General features: G+C 48.2%; 6 protein-coding genes across 6 annotated transcripts; 3 read left to right on the plus strand and 3 right to left on the minus strand.

Annotated features, from left to right (window-relative positions):
• Window positions 1-88: 88 nt before the first annotated feature.
• EDB93DRAFT_727699 (uncharacterized protein) lies at window positions 89-3,262 on the plus strand. Its single transcript, XM_041457240.1, has 4 exons — window positions 89-419; window positions 481-723; window positions 881-2,036; window positions 2,090-3,262. The coding sequence occupies exons 1-4, from the start codon at window positions 252-254 to the stop codon at window positions 3,052-3,054; spliced, it is 2,532 nt and encodes an 843-aa protein (XP_041304582.1). The 5' UTR covers window positions 89-251; the 3' UTR covers window positions 3,055-3,262.
• Window positions 3,263-3,499: 237 nt separating this feature from the next.
• On the plus strand, window positions 3,500-5,859 carry EDB93DRAFT_1242154 (uncharacterized protein; the record flags this gene model as incomplete). The annotated part of the gene is made up of 9 exons (XM_041451978.1): window positions 3,500-3,563; window positions 3,591-3,817; window positions 3,870-4,224; window positions 4,280-4,383; window positions 4,430-4,532; window positions 4,585-4,934; window positions 4,984-5,171; window positions 5,222-5,567; window positions 5,626-5,859. The coding sequence occupies 9 exons, from the start codon at window positions 3,500-3,502 to the stop codon at window positions 5,857-5,859; spliced, it is 1,971 nt and encodes a 656-aa protein (XP_041304583.1).
• Window positions 5,860-6,477: 618 nt separating this feature from the next.
• EDB93DRAFT_1165941 (uncharacterized protein) lies at window positions 6,478-8,426 on the minus strand. The gene is made up of 7 exons (XM_041450190.1): window positions 7,753-8,426; window positions 7,536-7,698; window positions 7,238-7,477; window positions 7,086-7,180; window positions 6,962-7,034; window positions 6,818-6,913; window positions 6,478-6,767 (listed from the first exon to the last, which is right to left on the minus strand). Exons 1-7 carry the CDS (start codon window positions 7,975-7,977, stop codon window positions 6,709-6,711), a joined length of 951 nt encoding a protein of 316 aa, XP_041304584.1. The 5' UTR covers window positions 7,978-8,426; the 3' UTR covers window positions 6,478-6,708.
• On the plus strand, window positions 8,163-9,181 carry EDB93DRAFT_728383 (uncharacterized protein). Its single transcript, XM_041457241.1, has 3 exons — window positions 8,163-8,545; window positions 8,680-9,011; window positions 9,066-9,181. Exons 1-3 carry the CDS (start codon window positions 8,347-8,349, stop codon window positions 9,090-9,092), a joined length of 558 nt encoding a protein of 185 aa, XP_041304585.1. The 5' UTR covers window positions 8,163-8,346; the 3' UTR covers window positions 9,093-9,181.
• A 764-nt stretch (window positions 9,182-9,945) lies between these two features.
• Window positions 9,946-10,905, minus strand: EDB93DRAFT_1090874 (kinase-like protein; the record flags this gene model as incomplete). The annotated part of the gene is made up of 5 exons (XM_041446306.1): window positions 9,946-10,212; window positions 10,266-10,493; window positions 10,545-10,582; window positions 10,636-10,659; window positions 10,716-10,905. Coding segments are annotated over 5 exons (747 nt in total), but the record flags the coding sequence as incomplete, so codon positions are not given.
• Window positions 10,906-13,546: 2,641 nt separating this feature from the next.
• EDB93DRAFT_1165959 (alpha beta-hydrolase) lies at window positions 13,547-16,390 on the minus strand. Its single transcript, XM_041450191.1, has 13 exons — window positions 16,152-16,390; window positions 15,894-16,099; window positions 15,723-15,846; window positions 15,593-15,660; window positions 15,466-15,534; window positions 15,370-15,418; window positions 15,177-15,316; window positions 14,991-15,118; window positions 14,824-14,938; window positions 14,523-14,765; window positions 14,394-14,474; window positions 14,122-14,347; window positions 13,547-14,064 (listed from the first exon to the last, which is right to left on the minus strand). The coding sequence occupies exons 1-13, from the start codon at window positions 16,243-16,245 to the stop codon at window positions 13,781-13,783; spliced, it is 1,827 nt and encodes a 608-aa protein (XP_041304587.1). The 5' UTR covers window positions 16,246-16,390; the 3' UTR covers window positions 13,547-13,780.
• Between the last annotated feature and the right edge of the window lie 388 nt (window positions 16,391-16,778).

The following is a 16,778-nucleotide window of genomic DNA, read 5'->3' on the forward strand; positions in this document are numbered from 1 at the left end:
TGTTCTGATGCATCATGCACGGAATGAACCTTTGGTTTTCGCCATCGCTGGAACGATTTCTACTTTTGCGGCTATATTGGATAAAATTAGGCAGAAACACGCGAATTTTACCGCACTCATCGGACCGTGGAAAAACTTTCTTGATTGGGATAACTATGATGGCACTGGATTCATATCCGCATCTCTGACTCCCCCGCCAACACTAGTGTTGTAATCTCCTTGCTTTTCATCTTGCTAGGTCATCGTCAACCATGGCGAATGTCCACCAGGATGGTACAACCAGGGCCTGTAAATGTCTCAATATTCGAATACAATCTAGGCAACCGCCACTGCAGAGCACGCCTCCAGAATTTCTCAAGGACAGTGTAACAGATTCGGACTATACGCTGATATATGTTGGTCAAGATGGTCTCACCGTGGTTAGTCGCATCTTTCATTTGATACAATTTTTTTCACCGTGAATTCTGATTTATATCATAGGCTCATCCTCAAGTGACGATGAGAACTCGCAAGATGGGTCCCTCTCTGGGCGATACAAATCGATGCATCCGGTATACGACGTTGACTTGTTTATTATGTCAGACCCTCGCATATCGTGTACAACAGTTAGTCCCACTGGATGTGGAGGGTCAAGAGGGACCATTACTTCCGACTTATGATTGGGTCGAGCAAGACATACTGATGAGTAGTTGCGGCTGGATTGAGGTACACGCCGAGTGCCTGGTGAGTAATTTTGCTCCTGTTGCTAGTGAGGAAGGCTAGGTCTCTAGCACAATTCCCTCAATCCTTGTACAGTTTCCGGGGATATACCATGACGTCTATGACGTGATGTCATCTCTATGCATCCATCCAGGGTTTGCTGACAGGAAACTTTCTTTAGGATTCTGATGCCGTCTTCAAACTCTTGTCGTCAACGACATATTCCCCGATTTTCAATGTTGCTGTGCCGCCAAGTACCTCCACGCCGTCTGCGCAGCCCTCCTACATCGCCACTACTGACGTGTCGCGCTCCCGAGTACTTTCCGAACCCATATTGTCAAATTTACGTCCCTTGTTTCCACCCGCGCCCTTTGTACCTTCACATCCCGTTTTTGCTCACCTGTCGTCCATAGCCACATCCCAGTCGCAAGGTCTAAGATCGTCCGCTGAGGAGCAATTCACCGCTCTCATACGGGATAAAGTCGCTGAAATTGAGAAGGCCGAAGAAGATTTGAAAAGAGCTGTGGAAGGTCTATGGAGAAGATTCATCGAGAGCTTAGGTCAGACGGAGAAGGATTGGAGCGCTTCCGATGTCGCTAAGCGGAGGGACCCTACAAGAAAGCCCAATAACAACAATGCAGGGGGCCCGGCTATTGGTTCACCGGTGGTTTCCATACGGGACTTCGTGCCTGTTGTTAGCCCCGGTAGAATGGTTTCCCCCGCGTCATCGATACCAAGAGTATCTTCGCTCTCTGCTTCTCTTGCAACTTCAGCATTTCACCATCCTCGTGCTCTTCAGGAACGAAATAATTCTGGGCAGGCAAGCGATACTTCTCGGTCGCCACCGCCTTATTCATCCCATCCGTCATCTGTCGGATCAGCTGACAGTCGGTCACCGTCGACCTCTACTTCATCTAGAGAACTACTACCGCTGCCAACGACAGGTGAAAGTCTTATTCAGCCGTTTAAACGCAGCATGGATGAGGCTCGGGACACGGCTGCGAGCTTCCGATATTTTATAGATATGGAAGCTGAGATGGAAATTATGCGCGGACGTCAGCGACTCCAAGCAACCGGAACGAATACTGCAGAGACGTGGAAGCCGACCGAAGGTGCGCAACCGAGTAACGCTTCCAATTCTGCCAGCGCACCCGATGACGAAGAGAACAAGTCGAGGGGAGCGAAGGAGGCCCGAATGCAGAAGCCAGATCACGGCAGGAATGGCAATGAGTCGAGGGGGAAGCGCAAGGTAACATTTGACATTAAACCAGACGCGCTGATAGCCGACGGGCCGAATCCGGAGAAAAATGGAAGTGGTCAAGGACGTGATGTGCAAGGTACGGAACTATGACGATTTGTTTGCGATTTTCTTACAATGCTTCTATTTCAGACATGATGATATTTGATCTGGATGGTGAAAGCAGTGATCGAGATTCCTCAGACGCACCTGTCCTTCCATTCAAAGAGATTCCTCACATTCCCCGACGGCGTACACGCATCCGCAACAGCACGAGTCATGTTGGCCTGCCAACATCTCTATTATCATTGAGACCGACCTCCTTACCCGCCTATGCTTCTCTGCAAGCCCAGACAACTAAACGTGACTGGACGTTTAGACTACAAGCCCCAACCTCTGAGCAGTTACCCACCGAATGTAACCGACACACCATTGAAGTCGAGGCTCTCGGGCCTACTAGTCCCCAGGAACAAGAAATTTTGAAGTTGGTTGCCGCTGATACCCCGAGTCACAGAGGCGCTTGGAAGCCCAATAGCAGAGCGTGGCAGTTGTTTGTCAGCAGACAAGGTGGAAAGAACGGGTCGGCTGGAGCATTTATACCAGAGGAGGGTGAAGTCGGCGTTACTGTGAGTGACACAGACGACAGTGACGATATAACTTCAGGTCAGTTTTTTCCTTCCCTTCAATCGAGTTGCCATGTTCAAGATTACTTAGGTGCACGTTATCATCCTCCAGGAGTCCCGGGGTCGTTACCCATCAGAATTGGGCCACTATCACGCAAACGAGAACCTCTATCATTGGCATCATATCAACCAAAGACATCCCTTCCTGATCGTGCTAGTGCGATGGTGCCCCCTTTCCCTAATGTGGTTGGTAGGTATTCTGCTTCCGCTTTGCGGAAAGCTTCGTATGCCGCTCGTGATCGTGACCGTTCTATGGACCCTGGAACGCTTGATTTTGTCTCGCAAGAAGATGAGGGTGACGAGGATGACGAGAGTGATGAGGAACCTTCTCAAATGGACCTTCCTGATGAAGCACGGGGAAGACAACGGGCTCTCAAGATACTTGAAGCCCGAAGTAAACTTCCAGCGGCTGGGATGTGGAGAAGTCTGGCGTAAGATCTGGTTCAAGTTAGTGATTTACATTATTCTTTCAATAATATCCGTGCTTCATCTACTTTGCACCTTGATAGCCTACTTGTACCAATACTATCTGTTGTACATGGTACGGATGTTTTGGCTTGCATTGAATCTCATCATGGTTGCGGATGTAACTACTGACTTTATGTAATTTTTGAAATCTGTGGCATCGAACATCACGATAGAACATAATCGCGGAGCGCTCGAAGCCCCAATGAGGTACTTTTGCATAGTTCAAGGCCCTGGTCAGTACGTACTAGCCAGTACTAGCCTTATACTGTCACGATCTCGTTCCTGCAAATCTTGTTAGAGCGCATGGAGGAGCTTCAAGGGGCAAATCCTTAATCAGAACACTCGGAAACCCTCTGATAAGATAAAATTGGATACCGTGAGTTAGCGCCGCGCTCATCACCCTCGAACATCCATGAGCGCAATCAAGGTTGGCGTTATCACAGGTCAGGGTGCTGTTAACTTCATATCCCCGAGAGGTAAAACTAACTGTCAAAACCTGTCAGTCAGCGACACAGCGTCACTGGACGCAGCTGCAGACAGATCAGGTCCAACGATCCAAGACATCGTTCGGCAACGGGGGCATGGCTGCGTACGCTCGACGATTCTTCCAGATGATGAACGTCAAATAAGGGAGACAGTGAAAAACTGGTGTTATGACGACGAAAATACTGTTGACTGGATCATCTCCACGGGGGGCACAGGATTCGGCGTGCGCGATCGGACACCTGAAGTAGAGATACCATTCATATCGCTTTCGCAGGCACTGACTTCCTCCATTTCAGGCTATCGCCCCTTTATTGGAGCGTGAGGCAGCAGGAATCGTTCATTTACTGCTAGCCGAGTCGTTGAAGCGCACTCCGCTAGCAGCACTATCTCGACCTGTCGCAGGTACAATAAAAAATACTCTTGTCGTCACACTGCCTGGTAGTGTGAAGGCAGTCAAAGAAAACCTGGAGGCTCTTTTTGCAAATGGGTTCATTGAACATGCCATCGATCTCATCAGAGGGGGAACTGGCAAGCAGGTGCATGCTGCTATGGGCTCGGGACATGGTGGAGTTCCGCACCATCATCATCATCATCATGATCACCACGTGCCTCAGCCTCGGTCAATTTTATCCCATGATCCTTCTTTACCTGGTATGTCTTTATTCAATACTTCGTCCGCATATTTATGCGATCATCAAATCAACAGTTCATGCTCGCCATCGCGTTTCACCATATCCGCAGATATCCCTCGAGGACGCTCTGAATATAATCGTGAATGAAATACAACCACTGGGCGTGGTATCTCTTCCCGTCAGTGAAGGCTAGGACACATCGAGTACATGCTCAATATCAACAGGTGACACCTGCACTGGCTGGTAACATTCTCGGCGAAGACGTCTATGCTCCGCAAAATGTTCCTTCATCCAAGACCACCAGCGTAGATGGATATGCGCTTCGCTGTTGGTTTTCATATCTGTCGCATATGACGGGCTATACTGATGTACCCGTTAGCGTCTGATCCTCCTGGAATGTACAAGGTTTTAACGTCAAGAACTCACGCATTGGCCGATGTTCTTCCTGAGGGATCAATTTTTCGTATTAACACAGGAGGGCCCCTCCCAGCAGGAACTGATACAGTGATCATGGTTGAAGACACTGAGCTATCATCCACCGCTAAAGATGCTAATGGACAGGATGAAGAAGAAAAAGAGGTGAAAACACTTGTCCAGGTCCCACCAGGTGACAATATCCGAGAACCAGGCTCTGATGTGCTCAGGGGTGACCTTGTGCTTCAGAGAGGCGAGGTCCTAACAAGTCTCGGAGGCGAAGTTGGGACCCTAACGTTTGTCGGGCGAAAAGAGGTATGTCGAGGAATAGGCATGTGTCAGTGCAGAGATGAACTGGTATCAGGTCAAGGTGCATCGCAAGCCTGTCGTCGCTATTCTGAGTACAGGAAACGAGCTTCTAGACCTCCAATCTCCTAAACCACTTCCTTCTGATGGCTGGGGAGGCATTTGGGATACAAACCGGCCCTCACTACAGGCAGCCCTCGAAGGAATGGGATATAGTGTTGTTGATCTTGGAATTGTTGCCGACGAGTATGAGGCTTTATTTTTTTTTTCAACACTGTCATCTGATTCGGCTCTAGCATCAACTCACATGTAAAAGCAATAAAGAAAGGTCTCGAAAGTGCCGACCTTTTACTCACGACAGGCGGGACATCCATGGGGGCAAGCGACCTCCTCAAGCCTGTAATCGAACGTCAGTTCGGGGGTACGATCCACTTTGGACGGGTGTCGATGAAACCTGGAAAGCCAACTACGTTTGCAAGTATCCCGACAGCGCAGGGAGAACACGAAAGGAAATTTATGTTTGCTCTCCCTGGTAATCCTGCATCTGCCCTGGTCACGTTCTATGTCTTTGTCATACCAGCGTTGCGGAAGCTTGGCGGATGGCCTGGTGAAAGATGCCACCTTCCCCGTGTACGTGTGAAGGTACGTATAACTCGACGCCTTCAAGAAGTTTTCTCTTGAGAATTAAACGATATGGTAGCTGGGGGATGCTATGCGACTGGACACTCGTGTTGAATTCCATCGTGTGATTGTGAAAGCTGGGGAGGAAGGTTTGCGAGCAACGAGTACAGGTGGCCAGAGGTCGAGTCGAGTTGCAAGCCTGAGCGGAGCGAACGGCCTTGTGCAACTACCAACAAAAAGGGAAGGTGGCCCAGATAAGTTGGAAGCGGGGAGCTATGCAGATGCTGTCATTATCGGAGAGTTGCAGACATGAGATTTTACATCAACATAGTCATGGCTTACTAGTAACGTTCACAATGAAATCAAACTTGGCAAGCGCAAGCCCTGTAGTAATTTTGTATTAATACATCGAAATATGGTTGAGTGCAGCCCGTAGCTTGAAGGGGAGACAGTAGCATCATTTGGCGCACCTGCTGCATTGGCAATACTACGATGCATATCGGCAGCAGATCGCTTGTTCGCCAGACATGTCGACAGTTTCAACAAATGATGGTCATGCGGCTCTCTCCAGATTTCAAGCTCAACAAAGTGAGTAACGGGGCGTGATGTCACGTCCCGACGCTCTCGTTCGGGACTACCAATTTTATAGTCATCAAAATACCGTCGTTTTGAATACAATAAAATACATTGGATCTCAAGAAGATCGTCTAGAGATTAGAGGAAGAGCGGGATAGAAAACGATCTAACAGGTAAGAATAACTACGCTGAGTCAGTTAGGTGTAACAATAACGATAAAGGTATAGACTCACGTCTCAGTTTCTGGAAAGAACTGAGACGCTCGTAACGTTTGGGCGCTGGTATTAATACGGTAAGCGCTCTCGATTATTTTGAAGGTGAAATTTACTTTGGACCATTTCGGTCCCGACGTCAACAGGTACTCCCTGTTCCTTCCGTTCTCGACCTCCCTCGACCAATGACTTGCGCTCGTACCTGCTCCTTGTCATTTCCTACTCGTCATCTCGTGCCTGTCCTATCGGGTCTCTCGGTCTTCTTCGACTCTGGCGCTTCGGATGCCAACAGATCGGCGCAAGTCTAGTATATGTTACAAAATGGCATGACAACAGCTAGCAAAATCTACATCTGGACAACTTCAAACCCTGTGCTACGACCTAACGGACGTAAGACGTTGCGCTGCAACGTAATGCTGACGCTTTTCCAAATCTGAAGAAAATACTAGAATGTATGAGGGTGAAAAGTGGTGAAAAACATACCATGAGCCCACATAGCAGCTCCGATGCGATTTGATACTTTGAAAACAAGACCGACGATTGGGAGACCCTCAAGTAGCGCAGCGACGAAACCGAACACTGATCGCGACGTGAGTAAACACGCAATTAATGAGATGTCGTGCATACTTCGGTAATCCCATTTACGCTCCTCAATAAATACAGCTTCTTGATGGGCCGTCATCTTCTTTGCGGAGAAGTACTTACCGCAGCTGTTAGTATTGACCAGGAGAAGATGACAATGAGGGCTTACTGGCTTGTGCAAATCCTGAGCGGTGCTCAAGCCTTTGAAAGCCGCAGCGATAAATGTGCCGACAAATGGATACAGTGAAAGCGGAAGTAAGATGACTAAAAATGTAACGCCTCAGAGGATAGCTCTGTGAACACCTTAGAACACATGGTCACCTTTCTGTATGATCATCTTCCAGAACCACATCTTGAACATCCTGTCAAGACGACCCCGACGTTCGTTGACAACAGGTGGGGAATCCCATTCTTCAACATATGGCTGCCAGAAATCGGGCCCCTTGCCGCGCGAGGCTACTGTTTGGTCCCAGACACGTCGGCGGACAACGCGGATATTGCGAGCAACAAAAAAGCTGATGATGCTGGTAACTTGCGATCCTACCAAGAGTATCGTGACGTCTGGTAGGATAAGTACACGATTAGTGTCCAAACGTGAAAAGCGGATGAGCAGGTGCACATGTGGATATGCTAAAGGGCAAGTTGAACCCTAGAAACGTCTCATGAGATAGGTCGCCTGCGGTTTCTTCGAATCGTGTTATGTAGCGCACGGAGAAGATGGAGGAGGGGTTCGTGATGACTGTTTTGATGATGCGGCGCTGGATGCTGTATGACGCGCAAATCTGGCAGGAAGGTGATGAGCATGTGTGCGTAGGGTAATTGAATTTTCGACTCACCCAGGCAAAACCACATATTAGCCCTCGTCGGGCGCCGTTGCGGCATTTATCCCACGCAGGGCCATAGAGTGACCTATCGGTGAAGAGTCGGTACGCACCGACAACCACGTACGAGGACGGGAAGTTGAGCCGCAGCATAGCTCGGTGCAGTTCTGGGGGAACCTCGTCATACTTGGACTGGTGACTCCGAGTCACTGGATGTTTCAAAGCTGGTTCTACAGGCATATATATCCAAAGTTTCAGAAGGTAAGGTCGAGGTTGCTAGTCGTTAACCGTGCGTCGGAATGCTAGACTAGTGAGTCGGGATTCGGAAGTGTGTACTCGTTCTTCTGAAGCTGTAAGACGTTGTCACTCCCGCTTTCTATATTACAACTTTAAAAGTTCAGCCTGAAGAATTGCTTATGCACAAACACAGGGCCAATCCGGATATGAAAACGTTTTGTCCACTGCAATGGGTGTCCAAAGATTCGTCCAGGTTTTTGGTGGCATGATTTTTCACAGCCCGCCGCATCTGTATCAGCACGGCCATTTCCCCCCATCAGGTCTACGATAGCTGCAAATTTTACTGCAAGGTTTCCGAATACTCTTCGTCTGATGCATGGACGTCTTGTGAACTGGACGGCTAATATTCTGACTGTGATCAGTGGGCACACCCATCTAGTGTGGTCAGTCTTGTTCTCGCCCGATGGCGCTCCCATTGTGTCTGGTTCTTCAGATTACCCTGCCGGCTGTGGGATGCAGGAACAGGGCTGCCATCGGGTGAGCCCTTCCGAGAGCACATTTATCCAATTTCGTCAGTCTCGTTCTCCCCCGATGGCACTCGCCTTGTGTCTAGTTCTTGGGATTCCACTGTCCAGCTGTGGAGTCCAACGATAGAACCGCAATTTCAGGAGCACACTGAGATTTACTCCTTTGCATTCTCTTTAGACAGACGTCCCACCACACCTTGCAAACTGGCAACTATCATGTTGACCGACACTCGGAACAATCGCACTATTTGCTTCCCACCACGCTTTGAATATGCACCGCAAAACCCTGCTAAGATACTCGAAGGCACCTCTCATCTTAATCCAACCCTTGTCGTGCTAGAAGATGGTGGATGGATAGCAGGAGCCTGTCGTCGGCTGCTTTGCTGGGTACCGCCCGCTTCCCGAGCAGAACCATTTTATTCTCTTGGGCTTGTATTAATGATACCCATTGGGCTAGATATTGATTTGAGTCGCATGGCTCATGGAGAACACTGGTCGAATCGCCGAGATGTGTGAGTTTTCAGCCTTGATGGTCCCTAGTAGTTGCTAAATCAATATTTCTAGTGCTACTTGCCAATGATCCCGTTGTAGTGATGTCGAGTGTACAATTTTGTTCCATGCCAGTCCTATAACTGCTATCGAGCTTGAATTTCAAGTCGTCCACTATCATCGTGGTTGCAGGCTGCAGCAAGAAGAACATGGCACAAGGTTCCCGCAATCTAGTGCGCGCCACAAGTACTGCAGAGTACCGATGGCGGGATAAATGAGATGGCTATTCTAGTGCTCTTCCTTGTTTCCCAGGATACCTTGAATTTTGTCCTCCACAAACATTTCTCATCGAACACAAGTAATGACGTGATTCTTTTGATTGATACAACGTCGATTACTAGCCTTTTTCATGCTGATTCCAATTATCTCAAATCAAGTTCGACAGATGCTGGAAGTCCTCCAGATCCATGAAGTTCTCCTTTCTCGCCCACGCTAAGCCTATATCACAACAGTCATCATGTTACCTGACTCGTTACTTCTAGCTTCAGAATACACTTGAATTCAAAGGGTATTACAACATGATTAATCACAATCTATTCGATGTCTGATTGTACTTCAACACCAAATGCTTGTCCTTCCTACATGCTATAGATTGATTTGAGTGAGTACTGGAGTGGTCTATACCAGAGGCTTCGCTATTTGTTGCTGCCTCCTGCTGCTTTGCTCTGCTAACTCCGACCCAAACACCGCCCAACCAACATCTTCGCTCTCACCCTCTACCTAGGGGTCCCTTTGTCGTTGGGGGACTCCTCGACTCATGAAGTTTGTGTTCTTCTACAACATGCTGTATTTCATGTTCGTGTCCCTTTTTCAAGTCTTTTTATCCACGCCCATCATGACGATCGCAACCGCTGGTAGGCAGTGGTGGCACATGCGGCGTTGTGACTCGTGAGCATCATGATTGCGACAGATTTTCACCTTTCGACACGCTTGCTGGTGTGGCTCTGGACAGCGAGTAAAATTCATTCCTGATCGTAACATCAACTCCCTCCGTCGATGGGCGGGCCTGAGGATCAGTAGACCAACATTGCTCGATAAATGTCCAGTATTGTTCAGGAAGTTCAGGATAACGAGATCGGGAGGGCGTTTCTGACTTAGCTATGCATAGGACGACTGCACCGACATTTGGGAGGTAATAATAAGGAATTTTGTTGGTAAGGACCTGAAGGCAGAGCTAATGATATTATGGACAAGTCGAGAGTACTCCAGACGTACCTGCAACATGATACCACCAAACGAAAAAATGTCGCTCTGCTCGCTCGGACGAATTGGAGGTCCATCCTCCTTTTCTTGTACAAGTAGCTCAGGAGCCATCCATCGCATGTTTCCTTTGGGCGTGGACGTCCAGGATGCCTGAGAAGCGCTTATGACCTCGGAATACATCAAGGAAAGACCGAAGTCAGCTAAACATGCAGTGCCATCACCATGGATGAGCACATTAGGCTGGAGCTCGCGTCTCAACGAAATGGAAACTGTCGAGAAGAACAGACTTACCCCATTGAAGTCTCCATGGATGACACTGTTGGCGTGAACTATGAGGAGTAGTTACAGCTCTGTCTGGCACTGACAGTAAGGATTTACATACGATATTGCAGACCAGCTATGATATCTCTTAGCTAAGTTTTCCATCAGTTCTATTGCCTACCCAAATCATGAAGAGAGGACTTGCTAGCTGGAATCGTCGAACGAGAGTCAGAACCGCACCCTCGCGCTTCAAATAGTCCGACAAGTTACCATTTTCTGCCCAAGGACTGACTAACGCTATAAATGGACCAAAGCCATGCGTGTAACCATAAATTGGTAGGATATTCGCGTGCTTGAGGTTGGCGCATATTCTGAGTTCACGCTTTATCCTCTACGAAGTGGTGTCTGTGTGTAAGCAATAGACTCAGTTCTTCAGTAAAACACTCGCCTTGATCTTTTTCGCCTTTGCTGGCCCAAGTTGATCGTCAGCATATACATGCAATGCTTTCACTGCAACCTGCAAAATTATTAATTTTGGATAGAGATGGACAATCAAAAGACGGTAAACAAACTTTGACCGAGCTACGATTTATGTTCAAAGTGCATTTCCAGATCTCTCCGAACCCGCCACGAGCAACAGCATATTCTCCATCTTTGGTAATATATTTTGAGAGGTCTTGGAGCACGACTTCAGTGGGAACATCATCAGGCTCGTCACTATGGAGGGAGAGAACTGACGAGGAGGGAAGGAGTTCACGGGGGTCATGGCATAACTGGGGTAGCCATGAACCTACTGTAGAAGAGAGTATATGCGACACAGGGGGAAAAGCCATGGAAGGTCTACTTGGGAGATTTGCTGTGGGACGTCCATTGGAATGTAGTATGTCCTGGCGCAGTGGCTGGAATCCTAGTTCATAATGTTGCCCCAACGTCTTATCAGGCGACAGCTGCACGTTAGCAGGTCACTGCCACATGTCAGTAAGCAGTCGCACCTCAGTAGGCTGTATACGAGAGGATCCGGTGTATCTGTCAGTCCAGAATTCGGACTGACGATGGGCGAAACCGGGTTGTAGAGAGTGGGAAGAAAGGCTCTGTTGTACGTTCAGCGGGCACTCACTAGTGGATTGATTTGCGGCGAGAGAGAGAGCGCCAGACTTTAAAAAATGGTATTAGTAAAGGGTATAAATGAACAAAAGAAAGGCACGAGTACATCATGAAGGGGTAGGCTTCTAGGAGCACTAGTCTGCAAGAAGATGTCAGTATATAATGTTCAGGGTTGACTGCGCACTCTCACTTGTGGTATAGGTTGAATCCTAGCGGGGATCTCAATCGGAGTGTTGCATAAGTAGATGTTGTTATTGTCCAGGGTTGTGTAAACTAGTTGGCGCGAGTCGGGTGAGAGGATAAGGTGGCTGGCGGTAGAAAGAATATTGAATGAGGCGAGTAGCTGGCGGGACTCGAACGCCCAGAGCTTGATGGTATTGTCATCAGAAGCACTGGCGAGGAGAGCACGATCAAGTGACAACGCTAGACCGGTGATGGTTTTAGTGTGTCCTTCGAAAGGGATTCCAATAGTCTCCAGGGTAGAGGCATCAAATTCATAGATCGTCTTGATTGGGGCCCTGACTTCGAAGTTGAATGCGGCTACGATGGTTGTGTCTCTTGCAGTCCAAAACACTGGCACATATGCAGTATAATAATTCGACCCATAGGGACCTGGTGTTCGAGTCCCCGCGTGAACATCCAATTTCCGTGATTGAACATCCCATACTTCAAGGTATTTTCCCCACCATGATATGACCGCGAGCTTCTTTGAGTTTTGCGAGAATCGAACTGCGCCCACCCAGCCGGCACTCACTATGAATGGATCGGCCACCAGTTTGCCTGTTTCCAAGTTCCATATCCGCACTGTGTAACCTTCTGCCGCTGCCAGTAACGTGCTGTCCTCAGAGATATCGATGGAGTTGATGCTCCATGAATAACCTTCAAATGTTCTCACAGTCCCCGTTCCAACCCCACAAACTTTGAGCTCCCCGCATCGGAAATCCCCACCTGCGGAGACCACCCATCGACCATCCTTTGACACCGCCACAGCACGTACTTCCTGCGCACAAACATGCGTCTCCTCAATTTCTCTTCCCGCTTCTAGGTCCCATTGACGAATGGTTTTATCGTCTGACCCGCTGACCATTCGTTTCCCATCTGGAAAATAGGATATGGATGCGATAGCATCTTCGTGACCCTCCAAGGTCCACACGGGTGTCAGAGTCAACTCATTTGCTGGCCCAACAAGCTCTGATGATCTCGAAGCCATCGCTGGCCTACCAGAGAGCCCAGAAAAGCAGTACGGGGGTCGAAGGACCGTCGGTGAGGCTTTCTCGTATCCTGTGTCCCGACGTAGATAGTGGTTCCTAACTGATGCTAGAGTGCTTCCACACTTTGCTTGCTGAAGCTGAGATCATCGTTAGTTTGTTAACGCTGAAAGTTCACATTGATTTGATGTTACCTAGAGGCTGGCAATTTGGGAGAAGAGCGAGAAAACCAGATGATTGAATGTTCGTGTCTCGCAACCCCTTCCTGTACTTGCTCACGCGGCCTTCGGCATGGTGCCTGTGCATAGGCGTCTATTTTTTACCCTCACCATCAAATCTACTTGCTTGGGCACAAGTTATTCATGCATTTTCAACGCAAGACATGAACGAGTTCACTCCAAGGAATGCCACTTTTCAAGTACTCTGTTCACATCATCCGCCTCGGCGATAATATGAATGCTCGCTGCCATTATTGACGACCACCTTTTACTGTGGCAAGCACCTAGGAGACTACGAGCTTCCTACTGCACGACGACGATCTTTCGAAATATATAACGAAGAACTACACTCATGACGCAACTTCGAGCTGGCAGAGAGCAAGAATATGTATGTTCAGCTCAATCATGATGCCACGCGACGTGTTTCCAACAAATTCACAATGCGGTTATAAACAACAGAAACAGTGTTGGTTCAGAGAGTATTGTAACATGATCAGTCACAATGTATTCAATGTCTAATCGTACTTCAACGCCAAATGCTTCGAACCGGAAGTGAGTGGCCGAGCGTAGTCCAAAAGCGCCGTGATACCTTACGTAAATGGCAAAAAAATAAGTACCAGCAAGATGCCACACTTCATGAGCCAATGTTCGCTGTGTTCGCAAGATAATTGTCCTGACCCGAGGTCTGACATGTCAAACGACAAATGTGCTCTGAGCGAATGCTAGAATAGATTACCTAGTCCATTCTCTCTTTCCGCACATCATCACTGATATACCCCTCTTCGTCCTCTCCAACATCAAAGATAGCCGTCCCATCCTCGTCCTCAAGAGCCCGTTGCTTTCCTTTGCGTTGTCGGTGCGCCTGTTCATCATCATATCCGTTCAACGGGATGTTTTCTTCCGATTGAGGAATCTTCGATAAGCGCACTGGTCGACGACGCAAACGACACCATATGCAAAGGCCAATGGCAATAGCCAGAAGAAGGAAGATAAGGACCACTGAGCCTGCATTATAATAGGCTGAAAATAGTACTGAGTTAGCACTCGTTTCCGTACGCAAGAAAAATATATTATCACCATCCCACTGCGCCTTAGTTTGCTCGGGCGTCTTGCCGGGCAATGGCGATGACAACGGCACATTATCGCTATCCATAAATATCGGTTTGATGTCGTCCCCAACTGCGCTTGGTATACGTGCGGACCCGTCAACGATGGCAGAGAAATTCATCCCCATGAATCGCAAGATCATGTCATGCGCAATGTCAGGAACGTCGTATGGCGCCATGTGGGATGCGTTAAAGAGCTGTGGCGTCATGAGTAAAGTGCCTTGGGCGTAGTACACAACATACCTTGGCATACGTGAGGTTTCGTGACGAAACCCAGGTCCCTGCTGGCATACCGTCGACCGTCCATGATTTGGTTTGTACTGTCTGAAGTGGTGGTCGGTTCCAAAGCCCTGGAAATGAGGAAGCACCCACCCCTAGCCCCTTTTCTCCATTCCACGTCATAGACTTGATCATGTTCTCGATACCCATGTAATTGCAGATAAAATCTTGATCACCAGCGAACAATAAAACGGGAATTTTTTCTAGGACTGAAGGAAGGAGCGTGACAGATGATGCAGACAGGTAGTCATGCATCTCAATGCTGACCCGTCCAATACATTCGACCCAGTTCTCAGATTTCGCCTCGGCATGGAACGCCCTAATGACATCTCTGCGCTGAAAATAATTAAAAATTCATCAGACAGTAAGGATGACTCGTCGAGAGAGGACAGACAGAAAGGTAAGTTGTAATATTTTTCAAGTCCGGAGGCCACTGCATACCGCAGAAAGGGTCATCATCTTCCAACCGGACATCATAGATGTTCACGCATTTTGGTTGTCCATCGACACTGTTGTAATAGTAAAACCAAGATTCGACAAGTTTTTAGGAGCGTTACTCACATTCGCGACTTGCTTTTGAGGATAAACGTCAGTAACTCCTCGCATTGAACGAGATGAATGGGTTCTATAGTGGCGTCCCTGAACTTTGCCATGCATCTGTTCGTCGCCTCTTTACTGTCTTTGTAGTGCTGTGGATCATGTCAGTCTCGGTGCGAGCAGAGCTCTTGAGATGATTAGATTACTCACCTGCGAGTTCTCGTCGACAAGTCCATGCGTCACGGCGTAGTCTAGGTATGCAGGGTATTGATTGCGAGCATCTATCCAGCCATTGCCGATTGCAACTCCGCGCAAGGGCATTTTAAGTTCTGATGAGAGAATAGCATCCGCTGTTCAAAAGGGTCAGCGTCACTCAACAGGAAGTAATTCAGGGCTGCTATACCGAAGTACGGAATATATTGTCCAGCATAGCTCTCGCCGCCCAGATATGTCTGCAAGCCGCCGTCAGGTGAGCTCCGGGATGAACAAAGTCACGCACATCTACAGTTTCGTATTCAGGAAATACTTTATAGAATGAGCGCAGAAATTCCATGAGTTGATCAGTCGACTGAGATGGCATAACCACTAAGTTGGCTAGCATTAGGCTCATATGTCTCAACACGTACCTGTTGTAGACTGTGCACATAGTGATTCGTGCTAGTATACGAAAGACCCGTTCCAGCAGGTTGATCCACTGAGAAAGGAGAAAAAATCACTTGGTTGCACTTAGTCGATACAAGAAACCAATAGACTCACCATATACCATAGTAGTGTACTCCTCCCAGCCCCCATCTACAGTTTTAAAGCCGCCCTCTCCATCAACTCTCCAAGGTCCAACTTCCATCATCAGCCCGTCAAATGAGGAACATCCCGGTCCACCCTATTGCATTCAGTTTGCTGCATACCACTGCGGCATATGACACGCACATTAAACCAGAACATCAGCCGTTCCTTATCGGCTGACTTACGAGCCTTTACCATCACGAAGAATAGATGGGCGAGAACGTCCGTGCTGGCTGCTGAATTTGCATCGGGATCTGAAAGAATGTGTCCAGCGTATATGTGTAATGGGTGTGTTGTATCTTGGTGCAGGCCTGGGAGGTAAGGAACATAGAAAGAGGCTGCTGAGGGAACTGTATGTCTTCTACATGAGAATTGTCAAAGAGTGGTTGGTCTGTGCTATACCTTCAGTTGGAGCAGCCTTCACTAGTTGGCTCACGAGAGCCAGAAATGACATGGCACAAAATAGCGTGCCTCGCAAACACCTCCGGATTGACATTTATGTCGCAAGACTTGCTGGTCGCTCGTTGCTGTATGGTAGTATGTGAGTAACGTTTTGGTAACGTTGCTTAAATTTGGAACTCGAGGATTCGAGGTGTTTTTGAAGCCGACTCGGAGTACTGAGTACTGTCAGAGGCCTGGGCGCGCAGTCATATATTCATATATGGTGCCTGCGCACTCATCATGTTGTTACTCCCGTAAGTCTCACAAATCCGTACATAATACATATGAACCTTCCGCATTTACAGGACGGCATAACCAGCGTCTGGAACTACGACAAGAAAGTGCACGACAGCCTTGCGGGTTCAAACTTTCGGGTGCAATTCCTCAAATTTTAACTCTTACGCAAAGTCCGCACTTACACCGTCGTGTAAGAGAAATTCATCATTTGTATCAGATTCGTCATGATGATCAGAAGGCAAAAGTACTTGCCCCATAAAGACACGACTGCCTTCCTTCTATCTGATTACGGGAGACTCAATTCGCCTACATAGTGAATTAGGTCGTCGCAGAATTCGCGAACAAGATAAT

This window comes from Suillus bovinus (assembly GCF_016758785.1).
Source record: "Suillus bovinus strain UH-Sbo-P2 chromosome Unknown EDB93scaffold_59, whole genome shotgun sequence".
Taxonomy (NCBI): Eukaryota; Fungi; Basidiomycota; class Agaricomycetes; order Boletales; family Suillaceae; genus Suillus; species Suillus bovinus.